The sequence below is a fragment of the Sebastes umbrosus genome, chromosome 10 (assembly GCF_015220745.1).
Source record: "Sebastes umbrosus isolate fSebUmb1 chromosome 10, fSebUmb1.pri, whole genome shotgun sequence".
Classification (NCBI taxonomy): domain Eukaryota; kingdom Metazoa; phylum Chordata; class Actinopteri; order Perciformes; family Sebastidae; genus Sebastes; species Sebastes umbrosus.
Window position 1 is genome coordinate 31387372 of NC_051278.1, and position 13513 is coordinate 31400884.

The 13513-nt window shown below is 41.4% G+C and overlaps 1 protein-coding gene across 1 annotated transcript in view; it reads right to left on the reverse strand.

The window, feature by feature from the left end:
• lrpprc (leucine-rich pentatricopeptide repeat containing) overlaps window positions 1-13513 on the reverse strand; it is a 91105-nt gene that overhangs the window by 19508 nt on the left and 58084 nt on the right. Inside the window, 5 exon segments of the mRNA XM_037781654.1 lie at window positions 2152-2278; window positions 3778-3901; window positions 6719-6861; window positions 7424-7514; window positions 7636-7704. Of these exon segments, the coding sequence (XP_037637582.1) occupies window positions 2152-2278; window positions 3778-3901; window positions 6719-6861; window positions 7424-7514; window positions 7636-7704 (554 nt within the window).

Sequence of the window (13513 nt, forward strand, 5' to 3'; positions counted from 1 at the left end):
CCTTCCTCATCACTCTCTCCCAATCCCTTAATCTCGCCATAAGCACCCCCGCTGCTCAATTCTGTACAGATTACCCAAAAAACAAACACACACACCCACACGCACAGAGAATTAATGCCTATAGCGTCTTCATTAACCTCGTACGTGATTAAATCTAGCCCCCCACGCCTCGTTCACCCCGCCTCTCCCCCGTTTGGCTCTTTTTTTATCTCCTTCCTCTCCTCCCCGTTTCCATCTTTCCCCTCTCAGCTCATTTCACTTCTCATTTAGAGTGCAGATAAACAAAGCTTTTATCCAGGCAGGGATGCCATAAACCAATTCAAACAGAGACTGGAGATGGGTTATCACTTGTATTGCCTCGCGCTTGTTGAAACAGGGGTCTAAAATTGATACGATTATTTCTCATAACATAAGAGAGTGAACCATGTAGAGAGCCGAAAACAGGGAAGAGACTGATAGTGTAATGGATGTTAATGCATGTTTTTTCATTTCCCTACAAATTAGTCTCTTCTTTCAGTGTATTATGTCATTGTATTATTATCTATTCTTTTTTAAAAACACTTTGCATCTGTGTTGCGAGAAAGTGATATAAAGAAAGGGACAAAAGGAGATCAAGCAAAAAGGAGATTACCTAAAAAGACAAGCAGAAGATCAGCGCTGCACTAAGCTCACATCTCTAATACCTCTGTGTGTCCATCCATTTGTCTCCCAGCCCTGATATGACCTCCGTTACACAAGACACATGATACATTACTAATTGGAAGAAGATTGATGTTTTTGCGCAAAGTCACCCGCTTCCCAGAAAACCAAAATTAATCTGTACACCCGAGCATGTGTGTTTGTGTGTGGGCTTAGTAAGCCCCACTGTTCATATCCAGCAGGGCTGAGTGTGTTCGCACACAATCACTTTATAATCCTCAAGTCTATTGAGGAGAAGGAGTTTTAGCCTGAGGTGACCCGGTGCCACACACTGAGGAGACGGGGAATGTAGCAGAGCATTAACCGCACTACAAGTTGAATTTGTTATGTTTATAACCAAGATACTCTGCTGTGCAGTCTGTCTGCCCTGAGGGGGAATATTTCACTCTATTCTCAAACAATAGCTGTTTTGATTCACGATGATCTGAACTAACAAAAGACACTAAGAAGGGACGGGTCCTTGGTATTCCGCTGCTGTTAATTATTTGTGAGGAGGAACTGATACAGAAAGCTGATTATTACAAATTAGATACCAGGACAAAATACTAAAATGATGAAATGAGCAAAAAAATGGAGAGAAAGTGCTCATGTTTTCCCAAGGAGCCAAACCTGACACTGAGATTAAAAATACTTACGAGGGCTGTCAAAGTCAACGAGATAATAACGCGTTAACGCAGATTCGTTTTAACGCTACTAATTTCTTTAATGCATTATCGCAACTTGCGTAGTTAGGTTGTAGCGGGCTCCGTTTTAAAACTAGAGTGAAGATCCTGGTATCATATGAATCTAGCAGACATAAGGAATCCATTAGCACCAACCATGTCATACTAGCTTGTCATGAAGGAGGTTAAATAATGCTCCAAACTTGGAACTAGGAAAAACTGTCATGGCCATTTTCAAAGGGGTCCCTTGACCTCTGACCTCCAGATATGTGAATGTAAATGGGTTCTATGGGTACCCACGAGTCTCCCCTTTACAGACATGCCCACTTTATGATAATCACATGCAGTTTGGGGCAAGTCATAGTCAAGTCAGCACACTGACACACTGACAGCTGTTGTTGCCTGTTGGGCTAAATGCAGTACCTGTGAGGGTTTCTGGACAATATTTGTCATTGTTTTGTGTTGCTAGGGGATTTCCAGTTATAAATATATACATACATTTTCATAAAGCAGCATATTTGCCCACTCCTCTGTTGATAAGAGTATTAAATACTTGACAAAATATTTAAGGTACATTTTGAGCAGATAAAAAATGTGTGATTAGTTTGTGATTAATCACAATCAACTATGGACGATCATGCGATTAAACATTTTAATTGATAACAGATATTGTTTATGCCTGGTGTTACATTATATCTTACTGAACAGTAATGGTTCTTTTTTCTGTTTTGTAAGGCTTCAGCAAAAAAGTGTAATTTATCGTTGAGGAATGAGATGTTGAGGCACTTACGTTTCCTTGACTGCCATGGCTTCCTCCATCGATCCCTCGCTCAACAGGGCACGGATCAGCTGATCGTAAAGGGCGGGGCCTAGAGCCACACCCTTTATATCGGCTTCCATCAGCTTCCCATAGGCTTCTGTAGAAAGAGAACACGAGAGAAAGGAAAGATGAGTCAGAGGTTGGACAGGATCAAGAAAGGCTGAATTTGAGAGAAACTTCACATTACTGTAATAATAGAGTAATCTGCTTTCACAAAGATGGCTACAGTACAAAGTTACATTTCACTTGACTAAAATTCAAATGGAATTTGATACTACTTGCAGCAGGTAAACTCCACACAGTCAACAAGTAGCTTGCAGTCTGTTTGAGGCTCCATCAAGCAATGTTTTTTATATATACATTGAAGCATTAAAGTCTGTGTGATGTGAAAGTTGAGATTTAACACTCAGCTGAAGAAGACCAACGCCTTAAAAGCTGTGTAGAGCTGCAAGAACCGAGGTGCTTGTCCGATGGTCGAACAATCTAATTTTTATTGATACATAATTTTAAACAAAACATTAAAAAAATTTATAAAATAAATAGGGCTGTCAAAGTTAATGCGATAATGCGTTAACACAATTTCATTTTAATGGCACTAATTTATTTAACGCATTAACGCAACTTGAGATTTTTAGGTTGTAGCAGCTCAGTTTTAAAGCTAGAGTGAAGATACTGGCATCATATGAAACTAGGAAACCTAAAGAATCCACTGGTAGCAAACACGTTTTGGAAAGGAAAAACAGTCATGGCCATTTTCAAAGGGGTCCCTTGACCTCTGACCTCCAGATATGTGAATGTGAATGGGTTCTATGGGTACCCATGAGTCTCCCCTTTACAGACATGCCCACTTTGTGATAATCACATGCAGTTTGGGGCAAGTCATAGTCAAGTCAGCACACTGACACACTGACAGCTGTTGTTGCCTGTTGGGCTGCAGTTTGACATGTTATGATTTGAGTATATTTTTTTATGCTAAATGCAGTACCTGTGAGGGTTTCTGGACAATATTTGTCATTGTTTTGTGTTGTTAATTGATTTCCAATAATAAATATATACATATATTTGCATAAAGCAGCATATTTGTCCACTCCCATGTTGATAAGAGTATTAAATACTTGACAAATCTCCCTTTAAGGTACATTTTGAACAGATACAAAATGTGATTAATCAAGATTAACTATGGACAATCATGATTCATTTTGATTAAATATTTAATTAAAATAAAATTATAAAAATAAAATAAAATAATAGAAAAAAGAAAATCACACTTGAGACTACCTGCCTCGCAGTTAGATGTTACAGATCCAGTGAATTTTCTCTGGGTTTGGCACCAGAACTAAAAGACGAGTGTGTAACAGACTTATATTCATCAGATGGCGAGACACAGGACTCCAACTTTTGCTAAATAAGCCAAAATATATCAGAGCTGTTGGAGTCTTTCTGCCCCCTAACAGTCAAAAGGCTCTTTATTGCAGCTTCAAATGGAAACTTCACACGTCTCAGATGGTCCAGATTTGTCAAACCAGCTTCTTGTTTGTTTAGGTTTTAGCTCTATGTCATGTGGGGGCAACAATACTGGGACCTCCTGCTGCTTACCTTTGGCTTTGCCCCTCTTACAGAGGGCCAACAGACGGGTCTGGTATTCAGTACCACTTTCAGCTGCGGGGAGGCTTGTTGCTGGCTTCACCTGCTGTGTGGTGGCAGCTTGTTGGTACCACGTCTATGAATGACACACAAAGAGAAAAGAGCGATGAAACTAAGTCCGATATTTCCATCAAAACACACACTGTGGCTCAGAGGGTAGAGCAGGTCGTCCACCAATCGGAAGGTCAGTGGTTCGATCCCCGGCTGCTCCGGGTCACATGTCGATGTGTCTTTGAGCAAGATACTTAACCCCAAAATGCTCCCGAAGGCATAGCCATCGGTGTGTGAATGAGTATTTAGATTAGATCCTGATGGGCAGGTTGGCACCTTAGCAGCCTCTGCCATCAGTGTATGAATGTGTGTGTGAATGGGTGTATGCTGACATGTAGTGTGAAGCGCTTTGAGTGGTTGGAAGAATAGAAAAGCGCTATATAAATGCAAGTCCATTTACCATTTACAGCTATGTGCTGGCAATGAGCTGATGTGTGTATGTGTGTGTATGACAGTGCGATAATGCTGGGCAGGCAGGGCAGGGCCCCCTAATGCTCGGTCACCCGTGTAGCAGTGAGGGGAGGGGTTAAGCTGTATTGGCTAGGGGCAAATTAGGTCTGGCACCCCAGGGGCAAAATGAAAAGTGTGTGTGTGCGCTAGAGAGAGTGTGTGTGTCAGAGCGGGGGCATCAACTCAAAGAGCCCCAGGGGTCACCAAGTTCATCGCTCCAGGCAACAGCAATCACTTCCTGTCTCGTCATGCTTCGGGCTACTGGAGCACGCTCGCATGCAAACCAAAGCTGAGGAAAAAAATGCAGCAATAGAAATCACAGTAATATTATATTATTTAAAGCAAAACTCCCCTCTTGTATTCAATTTTTAAATTTTTAAATACATATTCTAGGGCTGTCAAAGTTAACGCGATAATAACACATTAATAACGCAAATTTGTTTTAACGTCACTAATTTCTTATCGCATTAATGAAACTTTTTTCATTCATTCAACGATTCTTAATTAACCTCTTAAAAATCCGACGGGTCTTTCGGCGGTTGTAGCGGGCTCAGTTTTAAAGCGTGAAGATACTGGCATCATATGAAACTAGAGAACCTAAAGAATCCATCGGTACCAACCATGTCATACTAGCTGGACGTTAAATAACGCTCCAACCTAGCGCTAAATTTTGGCGAGGAAAAACTGGCATGGCCATTTTCAAAGGGGTTCCTTGACCTCTGACCTCCAGATATGTGAATGTAAATGGGTTCTATGGGTACCCACGAGTCTCCCCTTTACAGACATGCCCACTTCATGATAATCACATGCAGTTTGGGGCAAGTCATAGTCAAGTCAGCACACTGACACACTGACAGCTGTTGTTGCCTGTTGGGCTGCAGTTTGTCATGTTATGATTTGAGCATATTGTTTTATGCTAAATGCAGTACCTGTGAGGGTTTCTGGACAATATTTGTTATTGTTTTGTGTTGTTAATTGATTTCCAATAATAAATATATACATACATTTGCATAAAGCAGCATATTTGTCCACTCCCATGTTGATAAGAGTATTAAATACTTAACAAATCTCCCTTTAAGGTACATTTTGAACAGATAAAAAAATGTGTGATTAATCGTGATTAACTATTTTAATCAATTGACAGGCCGAACATATTCACATTCTGTCCACTTCATTTTGTCTTTTGGTCAGTATACAGTGGAGGCCACACAAGATGCACGTATGTTACTAAGAATCCAGCGGCAGCCATATGGTGGCATTTAGCTGCTGGCTAAATTAGTCTGGCATTACAGATTTACAGACAGATCAAGCTGTAATTCCTTTCACCAGCCAGCCGGTCTGATTGACCACACTTCAGATCAGAGCCTCAATCCTGTTTCCTCTGCATGTAATGAACAGAGGCTTAAAGTGGAGCGGGGTGAGGAGGGGGGGAGGCTGTATGGAGCGAGCAGTTGATGAGAGTCTTCAGAGGGTTTTCGGGGTTAGTTCTTATGATCAGAGGTTGGGATCAGCTTGCTCTTTGGTTAAACTATGCGGTATGAAAATAATTGGGAATGAGACCATTGTGCTGCTAGAAAACTAGAATATACAGTATAAGGAATCCATTGGTACCAACCGTGTCATACTAGCTTGTCGGGAAGGAGTGTAAATACTGCTACATTTTGGTGAGGAAAAACTGGCATGGCCATTTTAAAAGGGGTCCCTTGACCTCTGACCTCCAGATATGTGAATGTAAATGGGTTCTATGGGTACCCACGAGTCTCCCCTTTACAGACATGCCCACTTTATGATAATCACATGCAGTTTTGGGAGACCTGTGAGGGTTTCTGGACTATATTTGTCATTGTTTTGTGTTGTTAATTGATTTCCAATAATAAATATACATACATTTGCATAAAGCAGCATATTTGCCCACTCCCATTTTGATAAGAGTATTAAATAATTGACAAATCTCCCTTTAAGGTACATTTTGAACAGATAAAGAATATGTGATTAGTGTGTAATTAATCGCATTAACTATGGACAATCAGGCGATTAATCGCGACTAAATATTTTAATTGATTGACAGCCCTAATATTAATATTGAAGAGATTATTAAAGGACATAATAGATAACCAAGGGTACCTCCACACCCATTTCATTCACAGCCACAGCCACCATTGTGATTGTGTTTAACCATCAGTGCTGCATGCTTGTGTGTTATGTTTGACCTCGGGCAATTTCAGAGTCCTCCAGAGCTCTTGGGAATCTCCTGGCTTTTGCTTTCAGCTTTATCTGCTCTGCTCCCGCCCCCCACCTCCCACCGCCCTTCAGGAACCTCCTGGCAATTATTCTTCTGAATAACAGCTCTGTCTAATGAGCGTTATAAAGCTTTTTTTTTTTTTTTTTTTACCTAAGGCACCTCAAAGGGCACCTCCTGGCCGTTGCTCTTCAGGATGTCTGCCAGCATGCGCAGGGTCCTCTCCCTGGGAATGACGTTCTCCTCCTGCATCTTCGTCCACACCGCTTCAGCCTTCTGCCAGTTGTCCGTCTCCTCTGAGGAACAACGAGAAACAAAGCGGCGGGATTGAGAAAAAGGTTGCGTTCTTATGGAATTCACCGTGACACGCCGTATTGCTCGTAGCTCATCGCTCAGCCTGCCCCAGAGAGTCATTTCAGACAAAGCGCTCCATGCTGAGAGAGTGCAATCAAAGCACTAATCTGATCAACTGACTGACCCTCAACTATGCTGTAATTTAGGGAACACACTAACTAAAAGAGGTGTGTGTGTGTGTGTGTGTGTGTGTGTGTGTGCGTGCGCAGGGAAGTGGGGGTAATGGGCTGACAATCAGCTTTAACACTCCAATCACAACTGTTATCTGCTCTGCTCTCCACTGCAGCAATCACACCATGTCTTGTGCTCTTACTTCTGACTGATCCCATTCTCTCTCACACACACACACACACACACACAAACACACACACTTCCAGTCTGGGGTCCAGAGCACACCCAGAGGTGGAAGGTCACGACAGCAGAGGAGATTGGGGGGTGCAAACTGAGAGAAACACAATAAAAAGAACACACAAATGGACAAATGAAAGCAAGAAGGAGCCTTACTGCAGAGACGGAGGATGTATCTGTACATCTCATCTCTGTCGCACTCAAACAGCTTGGCTGTCATGTCCACCATCTGCTCCAAGGCCTCCATCTGTACACACAAACAACAAAGATATATCATTTAAGTTGGAATTTTTGTATTTCCCCTCTCTCTTTTTGCTACCCTTTGTGGCCTTGAGTTAGTTCCGCCTGTATCTGTGTTTGTGTGTTACCTGGTTGGAAGAAATGCATTTCTCTGCATACCAATGCAGGCGTCCAGGCCGTGCTCTCAGCCCAGGGGTCTGCAACATAGGAAAAATAGATGAGAATTTCAACGGAAAGAAGCGAGAGAGTAGATGAATAACAGCATCAAAAAGACTGTAGCTGCACTGAACATCTCCTGGGTGTCAATGTATGTGACCTATGTCGGTGTCGTGTAGATGCTCTCACTAAGTCAGATTATCTTTTAGCGATGTCACTGTGTTCACAGATCTCGAGCTATTGACTTGTTATTATTAGGGAAAGAAATGACGGCCAAATCAGCAAAAATGAGGTCCAAGTTGAAATAAATCAGAAAAAAGCATCAGACCTAAATCACAGCACAGTCAATATGAATGTCTATGAAAGGTCAATGAAATATAGTAACTAGGGCTGTCAAATTGAACGCAATAATAATGCGTTAGATTCATCACTGATGTATTTTCAGATAATCTTTAACTGTAAAAAGAAATGTGAAGTGAATGTTTGTGTGGCACTACATACAGTAGTATATAAAAGCTGCAAGGCAGTGCATCAATACAGAAGATACAGAACACAATACCGTCAAATGAGGAGTCTGATACACAGCAGGCTGAATCTAAAGATTTATTTTCATTTTCAGTTAGTCTGTTGGTTATCTCTGCTGATTAATTCATTAATCCTTTAGCATATAAAATGCCAGACAGTAGTGACAACGTCCATCACAAGTTCCCAGAGCCCAAGGTGATGTCTTCTGATTGCTTGTCTTGTTCAATTAAAGCTGCACTTGGTAACTTTGCGCAAATACAATAAAAAGTTATTTTTATAACCTATTTGTTACCAACTGTTACAGCTTTAACAGTCCAAAACCCAAAGATATTCAAATAACCTCTTTTTCTCTCTCTTTTTTTTAAATAAAAAAGAGAAAAAATTTAAATTCCAGTCTTCAGAAAGTACTACCCACCGACCGGGGCCTTTTAGGGGGTGGGGGGCTAAAATATGTCCCCCAGACCTTAATTTTGACCCTGGTCCCTGTGGTCAAAACGCAATGACGTCCTCAAAAAGGTTCCTAGTCCCCTGGGGACAGTTCCTGCGGTCCAAAAGGGGCGTTAAAACATTAGTGTCTGAGCACCGTGGCTGGGAACTTTACACTGCTAAACACGGCTAAAAACTGTCATGGCCCTTTTCAAAGGGTCCCTTGACCTCTGACCTCCAGATATGTGAATGTGAATGGGTTCTATGGGTACCCACAAGTCTCCCCTTTACAGACATGCCCACTTTATGATAATCACATGCAGTTTGGGGCAAGTCATAGTCAAGTCAGCACACTGACACACTGACAGCTGTTGTTGCCTTTTGGGCTGCAGTTTGCCATTGTTTTATGCTAAATGCAGTACCTGTGAGGGTTTCTGGACAATATCTGTCATTGTTTTGTGTTGTTAATTGATTTCCAATAATACATATATGCATACATTTGCATAAAACAGCATATTTGTCCTGTCCCATTTTGATAAGAGTATTAAATACTTGACAAATCTCCCTTTAATATACAATTTGAAAAGATAAAAAATGTTTAATTAATTTGTGATTAATCACGATTAATTATGGACGATCATGTGATCAATCGCGCTTAAGTATTTTAATCGAATGAAAGGCCTAAAAATGATATGTTAAAAATTCAAACTAGAACATGGAACAATAAGGATTTAGGTAACTGACCATAAAGTCCCAACAGCCCTGAGTAGTCTCGCTTTTTTGGGAGATTTGTAGTATTTTTAGGACACCAGTGATATGCAGATAGACGGAGTGTGTGGGCTGTCATAGATTGATCTGCAGGCTTGTGTAGCTCAGATTTAGCCTGATATGTGGAGTGACTAGATGATTATTATCATGGAATAACAGTGATCAGGATTTCATCTGTCTCTTGGGGCTTTGATACAATCTGAATAAGACTAGGATTGAGAAATCTCGCCCTCTCTCTCTCTTCCTGGTAATCTGAAAAGAGAGAGAGAGAGACAGAGCGATCTGCCAGGAAGTTAATCTGAACGGGGATCAACGGCGCTCAATCCCCGCTGGCCTCTTTGATGGGAGCCCATCATACTGTGAGAGGGTGGGGAGTCAAGAAAAGACGGGCTTCATCCCTTTCTCTGCCCGTCCCTCGCTGCCGTCATCCTTTCCTCTGTCAATCCCCTCTTCCTCCAAATCTCCCTGCTCCTACTCACTCTTCTCCTCCCTCCCTCCCCCCTTCCTCTCCATCCCTCCATCCGGCCCAGGCAAAGGCATTATGTTCTTACCCAACCAGCCAAAGGGACAAATTAAAATGTGTTGCACTCACTCTCTCTCTCTCAGTCTGTCTAATCTTCTTAGAGACTAAGGCCCACAGTGCAAGTGCTCCATCTTTTTGCCTCCGATTCCCTTTACTTGGTAAAGTCTTGTGGGCTCAAAGCAGCCTTCTGCACATCTCTTCGCAAACACACACGAATATGTTCTGGCTTTTGAATCTGTCAGGACAAATCTCCCTAATCTGGGCAGAAAACAAAATCCTCAGAAATAAGAAGGCACATAACTTACACACGCACGGTTGAATCGAAAAAATACAAAGTAGAAACAAACAGCAGGACAGACACTCTCACTTTCAGAAGGAGATAATGGAAAAATGTCATCAGGTCAGATTATCAGGACACACACACACACAGCAGAGTGTGTTACAGTCCGTCACTCTGCCTCTTTACTAGGTCTGGGACGATTCACCTATCTCCCGATTTGATACTATCACGATACTTCGGTGTTGTTTCGATATGTATTGCGATTTTTAAGTATTGCGATTCGATGTTACGATTTATTGTGATTTTGTTGACTTTTTTAACACTAGACCATGGGGAAAAAGTTAAATCATAAACTTCTAAGGACTTTTACTTTGGAAATTATCTTAATTAATACAGTAAAACATGTTTGATTTTCAGCATGTATGCAGTCAGAGATGTCCTGAAGTCAAATATATCAGTCAATGTAAGGAGGTATTTATTAATCTTTTTCCAGTAACCCAAAAAATCAAAGAATAAAGACATTTCCCTCACAAATTAGTGGCATTTTCTTTTTAATTTATAAGGGACATGTAATGCTTTATACTTCTGGTGAATATAATCCAATCAATCTTATTTCCATATATGTATTTTATATATACAGTTCCCTTTGTTAACAACTTATTTTGAAAACCGGACGTAGTCACGGGTATATACTTCGATCAACTTCTCCAAGTCCGTCTCTAACTCTCCCGTCAGCTCCGTTCTCTTTATCCATCCATGGTCAGCTCTATTGGGGCTGTTTGAATGTATTTAACATAAATGTCAGTATATGGGTGCTCTACATTTGTAGCGTCGGCCCATTTGACCACGGAGACGAGGTAACGTTTCCAGTCCGTGACAGAGTTAGCAGGCAGCTTTAGCCTTGATGTCTAACTCTGCTTTTCCTGCAATGTGTGAAACCAAAGTGTTTCCATCCTTTACTGGATGTGTAGTGTTTACCACGCTGGATTTAACATGTGAGGGTGCAGGTCGTATCCAAGCAGACCCTCCGCTGTTTTCTACTTTTTCGTTTCGGCTTGCTGCGGCCGGCTGCGGTTTGTTTTGGTTGACAGATACGGAACAGATATGACGTCAAGTTACTCAGACTACAACAATAAACGAGGTAACTTCCTTCTACCTCTGAATAGACTCAAATGAAGCAAATACATCGATTCTGGCATTAAACAAATCAATTTCAAAATCGTAAAAAGAAAAAATAGCGATACATAAGTGAATCAATTTTTTTCCCCCACCCCTAGTCTTTAAGAGTCTTGTGTGGCCTTTAGATGCTTCCTTCCTCATCGTTACGTACATGTACACAAAAAAGAAACAGATAGATCCGACCTAATCTCACCTCCACTTAACAAACCCTCTCCATCTCAATTCCTAATGTTCTAATTCCACTAATCACCTCACCACTTAGTCCACACACACACACATGGCCAGACCCCTCTCCCTGACACTAAAACACATAATGGCTCGCCGCTCTTTAGCAATACTACCTAACCTTGACCATCACACACATGCGCGTTCCGCAATAATAGGCCCCGGCCACCTGACAATCCTCTACCTAACCTTGACCATTTAGCACAAAATTGGCCACCTTTCTCTATCATTACATTTAATTAGCTGTGATTAATCAGCTGCCAATTATACCAAACACGGCCCAAAGAGAGACACCACTCTGGACTGCCACTTGACACTCTCAGAGGGGGGGGGTGTGTATGCATATTTGAGTGATAGATTTTATTGTATTATATCTGTCATCATACATGTATAATAAGTGACACTTCAGAAGGGAACTTTCTGTTCAGAAACTTTGTTCTAAACATCGACGCAGGTGAGATTCTTTTGCTTTTTTTCTGATTATGCTTCAAAAGAGGGCAAACCACTAAACACACAACTCTGGGGGACTTACAGTTAGTCACCACCACCACTTATTTATAGACAGCGTTATTGATTTAACGCTACATTAATCAATATTATCATATTAACAAAAGATGAAATGTGGAACGTGAAAGGTGTTGCTCGTAGAGAGAATTATCACCTGACTCTGCACTTCTCCTCAGCTCTACAGGAAGAAGCATTTTAGGATCTCTCAGCTCATTGTTTTGGTTTCCGGCCCCCAACAAGGGCTGCACAATTAATCAAATATTAATCACGATCACGATATTTGGCTTCCCATAATTAAATGAACGTGATCGCCTGCGATACTGAGGTTCAAAGTGCATGCTCCGCTCATAGAAATCTCCGCTACATGTCAAATCATGACATGCTGCCACCACGGCTGGTGTGGGTGCGTTTGAGAGAGACAGAGAGAGGGGAAGAGGAGGTGGACTGTTGAACACGATGTTTCTGTAAGTTATTAATAACTTATTCGAAACGCTGCTTTGTCACTTTACCCGCCTGCCCGAACCCACGATATTTACTGGAAAGATCACCCGAACCTGCTCGATGGGTAGTGGGTCGACCTGCGCATCACTAGCGCGCACCCTACAGCCACTGCCTGTGAAAAACTTTCCTGAATGTTGCGGCTGCAGTCCAGAGTAAAAAAGTTGTATTCAACAGGGAGCAGACGGGCAAAATGAACCTTATTTTAAGTCTTATTCAGAGGCAAAGATTGGTACATTAGCAGGAATGTTGCACAACATGGAAGTGAAAGCAGTGCTCTGTTTATTTAAATGTGAAAGTGCAATAAATCCATTTTCTCCTTAAAATCAATGAATAATTGTGATAAATAATCAGGATCTTAATATTGATAAAAAATAATCGTGATTATCATTTTGGCCATAATCGTGAAGCCCTACCCTCAACTTTGATTTCACTCTCACCACTCTCATCGATCTCATCGATCTCATCGATATCACATCTGGCTGCAGCAGGCAGCTGTTTTCAGCAAAACATCTCAGATAAACCTGCTGTACTCTACCTGCTCAGAAGCAAACAGCTGACAGATAAAGTGAACGACCAGCTGGTGAACATAGTGGAGCATTTTGCAGGTAAAGAGACAGACATTTCCCACAGGAGATAAAAGAATAGTGAATATGGGACTTACACTCATCAGTTTGATGAAGCGATTGTTGACGCACTCCCTGCAACAACTTTATCCAAGTGATAATACGTCAATATTGTCTTGTTCCACTGCACCGAAGTGGCCTAAAACTTTTTAAAAGTAAATGGCCCCCATGACCTTAGAATTTCTAAAATCCTGGCTACAGTCCTGAGTGTGAATATTTGTGCTGTTGTTTTAGATCATCGTAAATTAAATACCTTTGGCTTAGACTGTGGGTTTGACAAAGCAAGCAATTTA